This window comes from Cibotium barometz, chromosome 25, assembly GCF_041138505.1.
Source record: "Cibotium barometz isolate CiBa-2024 chromosome 25, ASM4113850v1, whole genome shotgun sequence".
In the NCBI taxonomy this organism is placed as follows: Eukaryota; Viridiplantae; Streptophyta; class Polypodiopsida; order Cyatheales; family Cibotiaceae; genus Cibotium; species Cibotium barometz.
In genome coordinates, this window is record NC_141070.1 from 36675042 (window position 1) to 36693257 (window position 18216).

The following is an 18216-nucleotide window of genomic DNA, read 5'->3' on the forward strand; positions in this document are numbered from 1 at the left end:
GTGCAACGTTGCAATGTGACAACACTCGCGGGAGGCACGATTGAATTGCTTCTCAAAGAGTTATAGTTTTCAAACTAGTCACTCGTATATAAGTCATTTTTAACAATAAGCAATACACAATTACTCCCTTGCAATAAAATACTTGTGAGCTCCTCTTCCCTATTCTTGCTTGCATATGCGTTATTGAATTTCCTTGCTTGATGAATGCATGCTAGATAGAATGGTTTGTAGGTTTTCCTCTTGCATTAGCTTCCTATCCTTCCCCCACCTTTTGTGAGAAAGAAACATCACTAAGAATCATCTCTATTTACCTCCATCTAAGCAAGAGAGCTCACGCTTCACCCTATCAACAAGGAGCATTCCGATGTAGACATAGTGGGAATGCAACAAACGAGCTAGCGCACCACACCCAATTATCCCTCAAAGACAAGGCCCAACAACATATGCTACGACAAGGCTAAGGTAATCTCTTGACTTGAACATCTCAAACCAACAACATATATGCTACAACAAGGCTAAGGTAATCTCTTGACTTGAACATCTCAAACCAACAACTAGATGAGCCACGAGTTCCATGTTTTAGCTTTTTTAGAAGCGTTTGATCTCTCCTCCATACGTAAGATGAACACTCTTATAGAGCTACTTAGCTCTTGATACAAACTCGCTACCAAAATTTCATACTTAATAGTTCACATTCTCCCAAGAGAAAATCTCTCTACGCAAGCACATCTTTTTGCTATTTTATTGTTTCTAAGAGAGGAGAGAGGAGAGAGGAGAGAGGAGAAAAAAAAGTACACTAATATCTACAGACAACCAAAAGTCCTACGAGACCAAACGTGTTACAATGATAAAGCAATCGGATGATGGAAAACAAAAAGAAAACTAGCTTACTTAGAAAACAACCATATAATGATGAAGTTACACATTAGCCAAATGAAGGTTGAGGCCTATATGGTGGTTAAAACACATATCTTGAGTACTAGTCCTTGTCTAGGAGAAGTCCATGTGTAGGCACTGACTTCAAACATGCTCTCTACACCCTATGTTATACACACAAAGTTAGGGGGTAGGAGGGGTGTGTGTGCACACGTGCACACACCGAGCTACCAGATGACATTTGACCAATATGTGGACATCAGAGTGTAAGGTTGGGACTTCTAGACCTCTAGGGACCCACTAGATAGTAAAAGAAAAAGAAAGTAAGCAATATTAACGTGTACAAAAGACTCCAAGGGTCTATGAGACCATGAGTAAGAAAATGATACCATGGGTGTACTAAACCATGGAAAAAGTAGTAGTGTGTGAGTTAGATATCCGGTTTTTATGATATGAAAAGCCTGAACTAGTGAATTAATGGGAACCCTTTACAAAGATTAATAAATCCAAGCGTGCACACCAAAAGTGAGACCAAACATCCAAAGGTATTTCTGGTTTTTTTGTGCTTAAAAAAGTTGGGAACAACCTTCTAAAGGCAAGCCAAAAAAAACCTAAGCTACACACTCCCACAGCTATGTTCGAGGATTAGGATGGGCAACAAATGAAACGTTTCAACATATAGCTAGAAATATCGTCAGGCTCCAGCGACAGCTTGAATGCTTGCTTGTCTCTGTGGTGGAGCGGGAGCTGCTGACGCAGCAGCCGTTGCATCAGGACCTGGTGCCGGAACTGCAGAGGGTGGTGGTGCTTTCATATGAGCTGGTGGATTGTGCTTAAGCTTCAATAAGACCTGCCTCATGCGAGTCAGCTCTGTTGGCTTCCCAGGTTTGGGACCTTGATTGATCAAAACAGAGGGTTTCTTCTTATCTTTGTTACCACGAGATTTCACCTCCTTCGAGGGCATCTCATTGGGAACAAGCTCTGCAATAGCCTTCCAATAATGCTTGTCTGCAGTGGCATGGAATTTTTCCATACTTTCAAGGAAGACCTAAAGATCAGCACAATGAAATAAAGAACACGTTAGCCCACACAAAGGTAGCAATTTTTAATAATGGTAGGCAAGCCCCAGCAGCAACTACTTTTACACAATGAAGTGGTTCCCTCCAGCTTTAAACTTCAACATCATTCATAAATGACAGCAAATTCAGAAAACATCATGCAGAGGCCCAAACCCCACCTAATCAATACAAAGAAAATAATAATTTTGTTGCAAACAGGTACCCTGGCTGTGCATTATGTATGTAGTGAGTGTGTACATTAAAAAGTTTGGAAAACTCCACTCATCAGTGTTTATGCTGAGGCCAAATATGACCTATAGGAATGAATACAATGCATACACCATGAAAGGTCCCAACCTGGATGCCAACAGGAAAATGAAGAATACAAACTAGGAGTCTACAGGCTTGTCAGAGCTGAGTACACGTCCACTGGCTATGGTTTCCTGAATTCTCAGATAAGGGCTCGCACTTCCCGGAGATGTGAGCTGCTTTACTTGCTGCTCTGTTTGAGTTATGCTGATGTGAGCTCCTCTCAAATCCAAGGGTAGCCCTTTTCAGATTTTCAGACTACTTGAGTATTGCAGTTAGTTATTATCTCAAACCAAAGGCGAGAATTGCATGGCCCTTGTGAAAACCAATGCAATTAATGGCACCCATGCCCAGATGATGCCTGGTGTGACCTCCATTGGCACCTAAGGATCTCATCTGGGAAACTTGGATGATACCATACATCAACTAATCCTCCCACTCTGATCTGAAGTGCTAGGGCATCTCTCTGCTTTTGCTTTTTCATTTCTGCGTTGACTCTTCCTTAACTGTGATAGCAAGCTAACTTGAGTTTCCACTATTTTCTGGAGGGTCCCCACAGTTTCCTAAACACTGTCTTCCACCTCTTATCATTTGCACCTCTGAGTCTGATTCCTCTCTCTCACAAGCTCCCAAAGTGCTTCAGCAGTCTTCAAGCGCACAAAATATTACCTTATGCTCTTGGTTTTTATAGCAACTAGAAAAGTGGCAAAGAAGATTACATGTACAGAACATCAAATGCAATGTAAGTCGCAATAACACTTGCACAAGCACAATTCCACAGGCAAAATTTGTGCATAACATTGTAAGGAATAGACAACTGCCTCATTGATAAGCTTCTGGTGCACCAATTGGCTGCAATCCCTCTACACGATGCACTCCAGTGGCGTGGGCTTCAATGGCCACCAATGCAAGAAGGGTTTTGCCAAAAGTTGTATACACTGGGCTGCCGTTTTCTGAAGGCACATTGGAAGGCATGGATGGAGAAAGGAACACGCTTTTATATCACTCTCCATGTCAACTGAGCATTTTGGAGAGAATTTTAGAGGCCGTGGAGAAGACCTAGGGTGCAGCAACTGTACATACATCACACGAGCATGTACAGACAAATACGGGCTCACACGTGTACAGAAAAAGTTCGGGGCTCGGGCTCTGCAGACTGAGCCTTGGGCTCTGATACTACTATTGGGTTCTTTAAGCAAACCCTAATGTACACAGTAGAGAAGAGAGAGGATCAAAGAGAAAGAAAGAAAGAAAGGCCGAAATGGCCCATGAGACCAAAACAAGGTACAATTGATGATGATGATGTCTCATCATAACAAATCTGAAAGAAAGAATGAAAACAGTAACATCCTAAGAGAGCTAAGAGCTGAAAGCTGAACCGCTGAATCGTCATGGTAAACTCCTCCGGTGGCGGGCAATGATGGCTCGAATTTGCCGATGGTGAGGGAGTCGTGGACACGATCCTCGTGATCATGGGCGTCTCGCTCTACAGATGGCAATGGCTCTGTCTAGGGTGACTCCTCTTGAGGGTGGTCTGCCAGATAGGCCTATAGATGGGGGAGTAGAGGCTGGTGGGGTTATAGTGCTGGCTCTGAAAAGATCTGTGAGGGCTCTCTGTCTAGGCGGCTCTGGTCCCACTGCCCTCCGGTCCCTCAATAGGCTCTCTCTGTGGCATCTAAACTCAAGTATGAAGAGCCCTAAGCAACTTTGGTCCTCAAAGTCCATGATCCGACGCAAAGGTCCAAAGTCTTCACGAAACAAGCAGTGGTACCTCCCTTGGATCTCATAGTAGACAGTACAACGACATATATAGTGTTCCTCCGACTCCACCTCCTGATGGCAAAGCTGGCATATGCAGTCCTCTAGTGATATATCCTCATATCGACCTATCTCTATCCTCAGCCGGTGTGAAGAGGTGCGAATCTGTCCAATAGCACTCCGAATACCATGTGAGAGGTGTGTGTCCATGTAAGCATGGCATATAATAAACCCGTCCGAAGAGAGGTGTACAAAATGACTACGGTAGTGTGCCATTTTCATGCCCAACGGCTGCGGGGGCCTGACCCATATCCTCTCTGTATTTAGTCTCACAATGTCCATCCTGATCACCCGATTCAGCTCTGAACGGCTGAGATCTAAGAACGGGCAGTCCAGGCTGTAAGCAAAAGGTGGGAGTGCATCAATACTCATGCCATGCAAGGCCAGCCATGTGCGCATCTGGGCATACCAACACTGGGTGTCTCCCTCATCTGCAAGCTGTTTGGAGGAAGTGAGTGCTAGGCGAGGGTATTTCTGTTGAGGGAGCTCCCATATTCTATGGCGAAAAGTAACTGCTCAGAACAAAGCCTCAGTAACCACTGGGGCAGCCCCCATCTATGCCCTGATGATCTCATGTGGTACAGATGACTTGCTCCGAATCATGCGTGTAATCGTCATCACTAATGGCCTCTCCATATGCTGCCATCCATCGTAATAGTCTCTCTTTGGTCCGTCCTGTCCTACCAATGGCTCCCTCCTCTTATGGAAAAGACTAGGCTCCCATATCTCCGCTCCATAGAGAAGTGTCGATGTAACCAGAGTGTCAAATAGCCATAGTTTCGTGCGTGGCTCCTGAAACTGTATGTCTGCGCACTGTCTCTCAAGTGCCCCCAAAGCTGCAAATCCTCGTGCTAGTCTAGCCTCTGCTGTCTCTCTCATAGAAAACCGCGGCCCTCTAAAGGTCACCCCCAGGTACACATAGGATTCTAGTATTATGATAAGGTGTTCAAAACCGAAGGTAAGAAGGATAATAAAAAGTGGTGTCCTTTCACGGGGAAAAACCCTCCACACATGTGAATGTAAAAAGTGCCCCTAGTTCACACGCACGTAACACTAACTTTGGACATTATATCTATTTCTATCTAATGTCAAAACTTTTATAAGAGAATACGTTCATGGTGAGGATTGACCTAGACATACCAACACCTAATATGCTTAGTTTTGGGCTTCAAAGGAAATGAACTAATCATGCTTCTGTTAATGCACTATGAGATGAAGAAACACCTGCCATGAGCAACAGTTGGCACTTCAAAAAGCTCGGTTACAGCAAACCATACCCAACAAGAAAGCATGTGAGGAGCAAATTACAATGGTTAAGAGACAGATTCAACAAACCAAGCCAATCTGCATATACAGATAGATATCGAAAGGGGATTTTTTCATTGGGAGTCAAAAATCAGCAGAAGAACGCTTTCTCAATAGACAAAATTTCAAGGCAATTTATGATAGTTTGAACATTTGGAGGTATGATAAGTATGAAAACGTATAATATACTGGGTCCTGCCAATCATACTTAAGCATCACATGGCTAACATTCTAGTGCCTTCTCGATTAAACGTTGGATCAGCAGTCATATATGGCAACCATGCAAACAACTGCAGATTGGCTGCTTCAAGTCCTCCTTTCTTGTGCTCTTGATCTGGTGAATAGGTTCCCCTAAGGCAGCTCCTCTGCCTCAAGATCGTTCTGGTTCTTCAAGAGGTCTTAAGCTTCACCTGGCATGATAAACTCATCACATGGTACGCCATGGTACCTAAGTATACTATGCTAAATAGGGATTCAGAATTAGAATGATGTATTCCTGCCATCTCCATGGGTCCTATCATCGTGGTTGAATCAACCCTTCCTTCTGGGCTCTTTGAAAATCAGTCTCCCTAGACTTAGTTGTTATTCTCGTTGCTGTGCCAAAGCTCTAAACCCATTGGATGCTTTAGATATTTATTCTATTTTTTGTATTTTCACTACACTGCCCTGAAATGAATTTTGTGTTCAATAGTGTATCTACGGTGGATTGCTTTTAAGAGAAAATGTTCAAAACCATGTACCACCTTGAGAGCTCCATAGCTTAAAAGTCATAGAAACATGGGATGGGGAACGGGAACGGGGACGGGACGGGGAACGGGACGGGGACGGGGCAAAAGGCCGTCCCGGGGACGGTGAAAAAAACGGCAATCTGAAAACGATTGTTCTTTTGCAATTTTTTTTAACACACTTGATTTACACTTAGAAACCAAGACATTAAGCACAAAATTGCACCAAAAAGAGGAGAAATGCATAGTCGTATTAGCAAAAAACTATAATGGGGCGCCGATGGCGTGATAAACAAAAGTGAGTGTACAATCTAAACAAAAATGCCAAATGGCATAATGAAAGGCCCAAGGAGGGTGTACACTCAAGGCAAAATGACTAAGTGCCAAGATACAAGATTGCTAGCAAAAAAGTGGGGCAAGAGTCGAGACTCGAGACTCTAGACTCAAGAGACTAGGCAAGAGGCTGAAAAGGGTGAAGATCAATCGTGACCTCCTCAGTGAAGTCCTCCATAGGCTGGTCCTCAAGTGGAGGGAGAGGGGGAGGTGGGGGGGACAATGCCTCGGGCACAACCTCAAGCTCCTCTAAAATCTCGGCCCTCTGCTGATCAGAGAGATGTGGGTCCTGCTGTGCCTGCTCCCATTCGATGAAAGGACCTGCCTTCTTTGTCAAGCCCTTGCAAAGCATTCGCAAGTTGGCACTGACAAATACCAAATCATTTGCACGCTGTACACCAAGGCAGTTCCTCTTCTTAGAGGCAATGTGGCTATAAACTGACCAGAGTTGCTCTAGGCAACTGCTATTGCAAGCCTGCGAGAGTACGCGCACAGCAAATTCCTGCAACTTTGGAGTTTCCGCACCATAATCCTCCCACCAGAGTGCAAACCCTATCTTGAAGCGGTCCGCCTGTGCATCTGCCAAACCAAAAGCCCCCCGCTTCTCTCTATAAATCTGCAATTGGTCCTTGATTGTGCGGCGATCCTCCTCACTAGTGTAAAGGCGATCCAAGGTTTGTCGAAGGCCTTTGCTCACCTCTTTGTCCTTGTGTTGCCCTTTGCCTTGAAACTCAGGATCAACAATGTAGGTAGCAGCATGGAGGGGAGAGTGGTACGCTTGCCACCTTTTCAAACATAGGGCTTTGACCTGTTTATAGTGAGGCTTGACTTTGAGCATTGCTTTTAGCTTCTCTGTCATGCGATCCATTGCCTCGTACACTTTGCCAATGCATGGTTGAGTGGAATCCACTACCCTAAGGAGATCAATAATCGGTTGCACCATCTCCACAAGCGCCTTGGCCTCCTCCCACCATGCCGCATCGTCCGCCCTTTCCCTGCAAAATTTGCCGACCGTCGTGGAAGCCTCTGAAGTACGTGCAAACTCATCACTGAGGAAGAGTCCCCTCAATGCCCCGCTACATGTACACAAGCGGCCTAGCATGAGAAAGTTGAATGCAAACCTCGTCTCGGAATACTTAAGAAGAGAGAGGCTTGACTTCTTGGAAAACTCGTGCTGCACCCTTTGATGGTTGAGGACAAAGGTCACTATTTTGTTGGCACCCTCAATGACAGGTGCAACCCAATCCAAGGCCCCTATGTCTTTGATAAGGTTGTTGAGGCAATGGGCCATGCAAAAGCACACGGTGATGCGAGGATAAGTTGCTTGGAGAATTATCCCCACCGCTCTATTTGCTGGTTCTCCATCCGCACATATGGCAATGACATTCTCCGCCCCCACCGTCTCTAGTGTTGTTGCCCACTCCGCAGCAAGTATCTCGGCACTCTTCCCCGTCCCGGAAGCATCATGGGAGTCGACAAAGTATGTCTCCCCTCGTGAGTAGGCAACAACTCCATGGATGGAGCGCTTTCTAGTGTCGCTCCACCCATCAACGACGAGGGTAACACCATTTTCAGCTCATTGCTCTTTCATGTGGTTGGCCGCCACCTCCACGCTTGCCTTCTCCTTCTCAAGGAGAGAGGTGTGGATGGTCTCCGAAGAGGGGGGAACATAAGAGAGTCCATACTCCGCTATCAATTTGCACATGGCCCGAAAGTATGGAGATCTATCCAAAACACCATATGCAAAACACAAACAAAATTCAGATTTTTACCATCATTTAGTCTTTTAGTCTTTAGAGCATGATATTTGAATAGTACATGAGCATAGTACCAAGGACTTACCGTGCCGCACGAAATGCTATGTGGTCATGAAAGAAGAATCGTGCCACCGCCATGTCCACCTCCTCTTTCAATTGAGGGTTCCAATTCTCATCAAGAGTACTTTGGCGTCCCCGAGAAGCGGATGCCTCTCTTGATGAACGAGGTACATGCGGCGTTGATGTCCTCACAAAGAATGTGGGGTCGACGGCCACTTGAGGATTGCGTTTTGCCAACTCGGCCGCCTCATAAACCACAAGCTTTTCAAGGAGCTCCTTCTTCTTCTCGGCCGAAACCTCCTTGCAAAATTGCACTTCGTTGCCGGGCTCATGCAAGAAGTGAGCACGCACTTTGTGGGCACCGCCGGTTTGCTTGTAGCTGCAAAGCTTACATACCCATGGTCTTGAACCACCCCCTTGACCGTATTGCGAGCACTCTATCTCATCCCACCAACTCCATCGATGTATGGCGGGCCTCCTTCTTCGTGATGGAGCGGGTGTTGAAGTGGTGGAGGCGGCGGGGGACCCGGGTTGAGGAGAGGAAGGGGTTTGAGAAGAGGATGCCATAGTGATAGAGTAGAGCTTGAGATGGATGGTAGAGCTTGAGAAAGAGTCAAGACGAAGAATCAGGATGGAGATGTTGGAGAAGGAGAGCTTGGACAATGGAGAGGGTGAGCTTGGAGAGGGAGAGCTTGGATGTTGGAGAAGGAGAGCTTGAAGAGGGTGAGCTTGGAGAGGGAGAGCTTGGATGTTGGAGAAGGAGAGCTTGGAGAGCTTGGAGAGGGAGAGCTTGAGCCTTGGGTCTTGGAGAGGGAGAGCTTGGTCCGTTCCCCCCGTCCCATGTCACTATGCTAAAAGTTGAATCCTCTCACAGACGGTATGGATGAGCTTGGTATCGGAGGCTGAGAGCTCCATGGTAGGGCAATGGCTAATGATTGTTTAAGTGTTTCCCAAATGTAGATGATCTTCAGGTCATAACCAACATTAGAAAATGCATTATATTCACTACCCAAGTTTGCATGGGTAAAATGGGTTCCAAGCAGGCCAACAGGTATGTAAGGTCTCCACAGTCCAAGCCCAAGGATTGTGACATGTGAGGGATTGATCGTAGTAATAACAACCTTAGGCTAACTAAACTTCACTTAATAATAATTAAGAGATAGACAGTTAGTGTCAATGCAATGCAATGCAGCTATATTAAAATGAATGGTTACAATGAAGATCTAGAAATAGATCTATGATGCTGTCCTAGATGAAGATCCTTCTCAGGATGAGAGGGATAGGCTGAACACTGATGATGATGACTGTTCCTTGCTCCAACGCTGAGGTCCACCACTTGAATGCCGGTTTTCCTCTATGTAAGAGGTAGGAAGATGACTTGAGTGCTGAATATGCTGCCTATGATGCTGAATATGCTGATTTGATGACTATATGCTGGGTGAACTGCTGTCCCGCTGACTTCCCTTGTCTCCTAGGAAGGAAACGCTAAAGAGAAGATGAGATGACCATGCTGAAATGATGCGCTGCTTATATATGAGAGCATGGCTGCTGGTCGGCCAGTGTGCTGCAGTCGGCCAGCCTGTCTGGGACCTCACGACCTCATAAATGCATAATTGCTGCTGTCGGTTGCCCATAATATGCTGTCGGCTGGTGCTAACAGCCCCGACCTGATGCAAATAAATGCCCTACATGCTGATGAAGACTAAGGTACTGATATTGGTGCTGAAACAGCCCCATATACATGCTTATGCTGATATATGCCTGAATAATACTTGGATTAATGCTTAACTATCCTAATTAATGTTTATGGATGCTTGATGATGCCATGCCACTTGTACACCTGATGGGTGTGCGCGTGACATTCCATGTAGATCTTGCACAACCTGTATGTATTAGCCAACAAGAAGAGAGAGACTGAATTTATAGGGGTAACAAGTTACATTTGCTTTACTTTTGTGCTTTTGGAAAAACTGGGCACTTTAGCACCCCAAAAAAAAAAACTCACTTACGCTTTTCTTTACTCCTGCTTTTCCATATGCCTCATTCAGCCAGCCTTCATTCTCCACATGGCCCGCCCCAATCACATGTGCATAACCAGCCTTATATGAGGCTCTCTTATGCTCGCTATCCAGCACGAACCAAGGGTGCTTTTTCTCCGTCCTTTGTTCTTTGCACATCCATGCATGAAACTCCTCTTCTACTTGCCTCCCTGCACATCCTTGCAGAGAAAGCAAAGCAATCGGCTTTCTTGCCAAAACAGCCCACATAAGGGTACTATCTTGTACATCCTCCATGCCTTGGATCCTAGCATGCCCTAGTACCACTATAAGGTCTCGACTCTCCACACCACAAACCAAGCCCAAGGATCAACTGACCTAGAACCAAAACCCTAACGAGGTTGCATAGACCCAAGTTCCAACATCATACGACCACGATAGATCATAGATTGCAACTAGCGACTCACCACCCAACCGTAGGTTTAGTGCATCCAACCACCCCCAAGCCTGAGATCTGATTGTCGCGACCGAACCACGCACCTTGCAGCTCCATGGCCATGAGGTCTTTCACGCCCCAGGTGGCCGTCCTACCTACCACGTGGATACCTCAATGACTCATAAGTGCCCCCAAGGTCACTTAAATGGCAATAACCTAGCTATTATTGGCCCTTGCTCTATTTATAAGTTTTTTAGTTTTATTTATAAGTTTTTAGTCATTATTAGACCTACACTATTAATTATAAGCTCTTCGCCAATCTACACTCCATCCTGCTAGCGCCCTTAGCCCACTTGTGAACTCTCACCCCATGGTTAGTCCATGTCCCTAGCCCTAACCGTAGGCCTGTCAGGACGTAGCAAGGTGCGTAGCCCAATGGTGTGAGTTTGGAATTCGGACGAGGGAGGTCTTGAGTTCAATCCCCACTTGCCACCTAGTGGGGTTCTGGCCACGGCCACTGTTGGCATTATCATCTCCAGATTGGGCTTATATGTGCATATTTCATGCTATATCTTGCCAGATTTATGAGGCCATGCATTCATCTTATTTTAGATATTTTTTTGCTATTTTTGTCTATTTTTTAGACATTATTCTAGTATTTTTTGCATAGCCGGCTAGCCCACTGTTTTTATACTGGCATAGGTGGCTTGGGTTTGCATCATTAGCACATCATTATTCAGCTATTGCTGTTGGTTGTATGCACCTATAGGCAGCCCTCGTGCTCTACTTCAGCAGATAACAATTTTTCTACTTCAGTTCTTTTGCACGTGTGTTTCTTTGCAAGATCTATTTGCTGTTTTTCTGATTTACGGCCATTCTTTCATGGTATCAGAGCCCAGTGTTACAAAGGGACCTCTGTTTTCTACATCTACTGCTGTAGGCAAAGATCCACCGCATCTACATATTCTGAGGAGCTACGTTTTTCTGCCGTGGACCTGCGTTTTCCATTGAGGAGCTGCATTTTCCACAGAGGTGCTGCGTTTTCAGCCTGAGATCTGCGTTTTCAGATCTCAGCCCCGTATTTTCGTCCTACAACAGGGTTTTAACCCAAGGAAGTCATTTCTTACCTCTCCTTTTGGTTTCCCACCCTCCCATCCCTTCTTCTCCTTCCTTTCTCTTTGCTACACTCAGCTTTCGAGGAGTTTGCTGATTTTCTGATCAGCTCTGTTGAAGAGGAGGATTTTGCTACGTTATCGGAGATATGGCTTCTGGTCATAGTCATTCTTCTCACTCGGGGATTCTCTTTTCTTCTCCCCAATCCCAAGCCCCAAATTCACAGGGTTCTTCTTCCCAGCTTCTTGTGACTCTACCTTATTCCCAGATTCCTGTTTCTTTTCCTTCCATATTCCCCGCCACCACCACTTCTCTTGTTTCTCCCCTCCCACAAACCCTCATCCCAACCCCTTCCCATGTGCCATCCTATTCACCCCCTCAAGTGAGTGATTCCATGAAGCTGACTGCTACCAACTACCATACTTGGTCATTTTATACGCAATTGCTTCTTGAAGGAGCAAGTGTGGCCCTTTGTCACCACTCCTCACTTGGTGGATCCCACGTTTCGTGGAGTTCTGGATGCACGGGCCCGTCTTATCATCATCCATTGTATGACACCATCTATCCAGGCACAATTCATATCTTCCCGGAGTGATGCCAATCAGATGTGGAATGAGATTCAGAGGAGGTTCGAGAGAGTATCTTTCGTGAAGATTGCTAAGTTGGAGGCGGATCTTGAGCAAATTATCATCACTGACTCAGATAATATCATTGATAAATTAAGCTGCCATCATCCTTTGACTCTTTCAAAGATCACATCTATTTCCGTGATCCTCTCCCCCCTTTTGAGGAAGTCGTGAGTTATCTCCACGACAAGTGCATGCTTCGCGAAAAAGGCAAGTCAGAGTCTGCTTTTGTTGCCTCTAACAAGGGCAAGGACAAAGGCAAAGGCGGAAAAGGGAACTCCAACAACAAGAGGCAAAAAGTCACCACAAAGTCATCTTCTAACGATGACGATCCTGACAGCAACAAGGTTCCAAGATGAAGGAATCTTGTGAGTTTTGAGGCCAACTTGGTCATTCTGAGGCCAAATGTTTTGCCAGACAAGCTACTTCCCACAAAGCTAAAGCAAAACAGGAGTCCTCCTCCGATGGCTCAGACACTTCACCCACGACAGATGGTTCAAATACTTCACCAACGATAGAGGAGGGTACGAAGTCTCATGCTAAGATGGCTTTTCTTGCTATCTATGATCCCCTTGTTCTTTCATCTTCACAAGAGCACAATGAGTCCATCCTAGTGGTCACAGAGGAGACTTCTGATTCAGAAATCAGTGCCCTATCCGCAACAGAGGATTATTTACAGGAGTTTCTGATAGAGACCTTATCAGTTCCTCTAATCCCTTTGGATGAGTATCTCCCTTCCCTCGTGTTGTTTCATGCTGATGCTATTATTGCAGATTTTCTCTCGTCTCTTTCAAAGGAGGATAGTGATTCTTCTATTGGGCAGCTCAATGATTTTGCCGAGATATCCTCACATATTCTCGAGCTTCCTACTTTGGCAGTTGCTTCTCCTTCTTATGTTTCAGAGGAGGCATCTTCCACTATCTTGGAGCCTGTCCCTACTTTGAACCTGACAACTTCTACTATCACTGATGATCAGTTTGTTCCAATAGTTGTTTCATTTCAGAGGAGAAGTCTCCTTCGGTCCCGATACTTGTTGCAGATGCAGAGGAGGTACCATCTATGGTTCCATCTCCTGAGGGCTTCTCTCTTCAGATTGATCCTATTGTTTCGTCTTCGATATCTTCTCAATCTTCTCGTGGCTTCTTCCGAAGACCTTCTCGGTATTCAGATGTACCATATCTTCACAAGCTTTGTGCCTTTTATGAGGAGGTTGTTCCTTCAGACTCTTTGGAGGTCTTTCTTCAGCGTGCTGGAGTCGGTCCGCCCATCTGGCGCACTGAAGAGGAGGTGTTGGCATTATCATCTCCATATTGGGCTTATATGTGCATATTTCATGCTGTATCTGGCCAGATTTATGAGGCCATGCATTCATCTTATTTTAGATATTTTTTTGCTATTTTTGTTTATTTTTTAGACATTATTCTAGTCTTTTTTGCATAGCCGGCCAGCCCACTATTTTTATTCTGGCCGACCAGCTCTTGTCCAACCTATATATAGGTGGCTTGGGTTTGACATCATTATTCAGCTATTGCTGTTGGTTGTATGCACCTACAGGCAGCCCTCGTGCTCTACTTCGGCAGATAACAAGTTTTCTACTTCAGTTCTTTTGCACGTGTGTTTCTTTGCAAGATCTATTTGCTGTTTTTCTGATTTACAGCCATTCTTTCAGCCACAAGTTGAAAAACCATCTTCAGGCGGGTAACGCCATACGGATCTAACACGGAAAAAAAAATAGGTTCCAAGCAATGAGGATACACATGCAGGTCATAAGAAGGGATAAAATAGGTCAAGATCCTAAGTGGAGAACAGAAACAGACATCTCATGTTGATTCACCGGCCTCAACACCAGCTATAAACCTGAATTCATCAAATTGTACGCCATGGCCCCTACTAAGCCAAACAGTGTTAGAAACGAGGGTAGTCCCTGTTAATGCAACACCAATGGTCTATCACAAATGCTATGTAAAACAACATCATCAGTTCAACTTAGAGATTGAGTTACACGATTTTATTTAAAAAAAAGAGTATTTACCTTCTCCTTTTCCCTGTTGTTCTTTTGTGTGGTCTGACAGTGTGTTCTGCGCTTCTCATAAAACTCATCTTTGAAAGCATCTGCTGCATCGATAATCTGGGACAGCTTCTCTCGTTCAGTTCTTGATTTCTCCTCAAGGCGGATTGCATTCACTCTGCATACAGATAACAAGCATAGTAGTAGAAAATATCAAATATTAGCAATTTGTCTGCCATCCCATCTAGCTAACTACGCATATCTCAGTACTTCTCCAGGCTAGATCTAGCCACCACTTAAGTCCGAGAATCCCCTAGATCTAACACACTATAATCTCAAGCAGTAACAGGTGATGCACATGCGTTTCAGGGTCATGGTACATTCTTACCGCCTCCATTCACGTAGTAGAAAGCCTTCTTCAGCCTGCATTTCCTCGGGTGGAGGGAGGACAGCGCCGCTATTAAAAGAACCAGACTGAGGGGGGAAGCCATACATGCCGTCGAGCTCTTCGGGAGGAGGCAGGACAGTGCGAGGGGGGAAGCCATACACGCTGGCGAGCTCTTCGGGAGGAGGAAGGCCAGCGCCACCATTGACAGATCCAGTAGAGGATGGAGGAAAGCCATAAATAACATCTTCAACTTCAAGGGGATGGCCAAAGCCCTTGCCATTGGAGCCCATGGAAGGTGAGAAGTCCTCTGAGGGGACGAAATCACGCGGGGGATCAGCATCAAAAGAGGAGAGGCCATCATCATCATCGAAAGTGCTCTGGTAAGGGGGAGGGACCTCTACATTCTGTCCATGGTCATCATGGTGATGGCCGTACCCATGGCTGTAGCTTTCTACTTCATCTTCTCTTCCTAGCTCTCTGGGTTCATCTGCAGCAGCAGCCGTGAAATGGTGGTCCTCACTGTAACTGCTCTCGTCGTCTGCTGCCATGCGGAAGGAATCAAAGCCACTGTAGCCATCGCTGTCCACAGCGTAAGCATCGAAGCTCTCCATTGCAGCAGTGTCGGGCGCTTAGCTCAACATTCTATATATAGAGAATTTCAAAAACCTTGCATTAACTTTTATTAATTTCGTTTGTGAGTTTTGAAACACTAAGGTTTTACTTTACAATATTTATTCATAGAAGTTTAATTTTTAAAAAAGCAAACATTGTAATAAACGAAAAAAATGTGACGTTAGACTTCTCCCTATCTCTATTCTCTATCTATCTATCTATCTATCTATACAAGATAAAGCACAACTTCTAGGGAACCACATGGCCAAAAGAAAGGGGGAAAGTGAAAAGGAGAAAGGGGAGTTTGAGAAAAGGAGGATTTGAATCTCATTTCACATTTTTCAATACAATTTTAAATTTGAAATCTCACATGTTTCGATGGATGTAACCTTCTTCACGCTTGGCTCATTTTACATGTTCTCACTTTCATGTTCTATGATGTTGTGCTGCACGGTCCGAACTCTGAAGAAGTACAAGTACTTTTTTTCTCTTTTTTATATATAGAATTAGCGTGATTGGCAAGTGCCAAGTGCGCATCTTGGACGTCTTGTTTTTCTGTCAGGGAGCCTCAACTATTGGTGGCAATGGGTCCCACAAGGCTCTCTTCTACAAACCTTCAGAAGCAACCCTTATACGCGGCCTTCATAATCACACGTTGAAGAGCAGACTCTCCCTAACTTTGACACTTTTGCCGGTCACCTCGTTTTTTTGCCATACCCCTCCTACGAGCAGCCTACATGAACACGATAACGTCTCCAGCAACAACGAGTGAGGGTCTTGGCAAAGGAGGTGGTGAGGAGATGGCGGCGAGGGTGCCTCTCTCTAGATGGTAGATGGTCGTGCCAACTAATTTGGGTGAAGAGTAGCCTCTCCCATGTGCTCGCACCATCTTCTACCCTTTTGTCGACCACGCTTATGCCCCATACCCCTCGTGGAATCTATGCACATACACTAGTGGAGCCTTATCCCACAAAGGATATATTTGACTCTTGGATATAATGTAGTAGTGAGACAGAATGGAAACAAATGTTTCCTTATATGTTGAAGCTATGGCAAATCTAGTCATACCTACTAGTTTTCCCATGTGTGAAAGAGGTTTCTCCAAATAAAACAAAATCAAGAGTCATGTTAGGTCTTGCCTAAACTTGAAAACTCTAGATATGGTCATGTTCATGTCTCTATCTAGTGAAGAGAAGCTTTAAAATGTGAATTGGGATCACATATTTGATGTGTAGAAGTCAAAAAAGGATTGAAGACCTCAAATTTTGATGGAAAACACATCTTCCTAGAGAGGCATGTACTTCTTATTAGTATAGACTCAATGCACGCCTCTTAGCATGTATCTCACATCTATGTTTGGTGCACATTTATAAAGGCCCCATTATAAGGAGAAGCCATTCATTCACATGTTTTTGGTAGGAACCCCGGCTTAGACCTTCGATGGGGTCATTATTGTGACCATTGATAGGTTAGGGATGCAAGCATTAGCCGAGGCCCAAGGGTGCAAGCTACTAACCTAACGGTATGGAGAATATTCATGGAATATTCCCTAGGATACCTAAGCTCATTATTAGTGGGCAATGGGGACAATTGGCTGCGTTCTTTATACGCAGGTAGTTACCGTGTCTATATCGCGTAACCATCCACGTTGTATACACATCTATCACACCACCTACAGCACTACAAATGTACACAATTATCACAAGGTAAGGTATCCAATGCCACCGCGTCTATATTACGTAACCGTCCACATTGTATACACATCTATCACACCACCTAGAGCACTATATATGGACATGGTTATCACAAGCTAAGATATCCAATGCTTGTGAGTATCCACACCCTCCATACTTAATACTTCCTCCATCCAAAGTCTATCGAGATTATCAAATCTAAGCTCTACTTGAGAGCGCACAGGTGGATAGCACCATCGCTTTGTACATGTCTTAGAATTTTTAAATTCTCTATGTATTGTTTATTGCACTTTGTTTTTCTATCTATCTTTCCATTATGATATATTCTTATATGGTATCAGAGCTTAGGTGCTCTTAGAAAAAATAGTGCATAAAGTCTAGTCTTTCTTTGCATAGAGCACTAGGAGTGATGGCTTCTACCTCTAATGTTCTAATGCACCGGTCCTGCACATTCATCCACCAGCCTTCACAAAAGGCATGCTTGATGGGGACAAATTACACTCTCTGGAAATTCAAAATCAATGCCATTTTAGAATCTTATGAGCTTCTAGAAACTATTTTGGGAATAGAAGCAGAACAAGTGGGAGCCCCTGACCCCAATAATAGTGGGAACATACTTCCCCTAGATGCTACACTTCTTCGAGAATGGAAAAGACACAATGTTGATGCACTTTGTGCCATCGTCAACGGTGTAAGTGACTTTGTTCTTACTCTAATTCAATACACAACTAAATATTCAGAGGCTTGGACCATACTAAGGAATCAGTATATGAGACCCAAAATCAGACTAGGATTCAAAACCTAGAGAATGCTATACTGGTGTCCACACAGTGGTTTGGTAAAGATATTTGTAACCTTGTCTTTAGTCTTCACATATGTCAACTCTATTTATCTATCCAACGCTTTCTCCCTAAAGAAGTGATAGTGGAACTGAATGTGTCTCATCCTCACATGATAGACCGCATTTCTTATACTGCTCATGATGTCACAATGTTTGACAACTTTCCTATCACAATGTTGTGAGTAGCTTTTTCAACCATACCACCTCACATGCAATCATGGCTACTCCTCTATACTCTGCTTCTATGCTAGATAAAGCAA

The 18216-nt window shown here is 44.6% G+C and overlaps 1 protein-coding gene across 1 annotated transcript; it reads right to left on the reverse strand.

The window, feature by feature from the left end:
• Nucleotides 1-1290: 1290 nt before the first annotated feature.
• On the reverse strand, nucleotides 1291-15518 carry LOC147624516 (uncharacterized). Its single transcript, XM_086819542.1, has 3 exons — nucleotides 14810-15518; nucleotides 14446-14599; nucleotides 1291-1924 (listed from the first exon to the last, which is right to left on the reverse strand). The coding sequence occupies exons 1-3, from the start codon at nucleotides 15418-15420 to the stop codon at nucleotides 1571-1573; spliced, it is 1119 nt and encodes a 372-aa protein (XP_086675668.1). The 5' UTR covers nucleotides 15421-15518; the 3' UTR covers nucleotides 1291-1570.
• Nucleotides 15519-18216: the final 2698 nt, after the last annotated feature.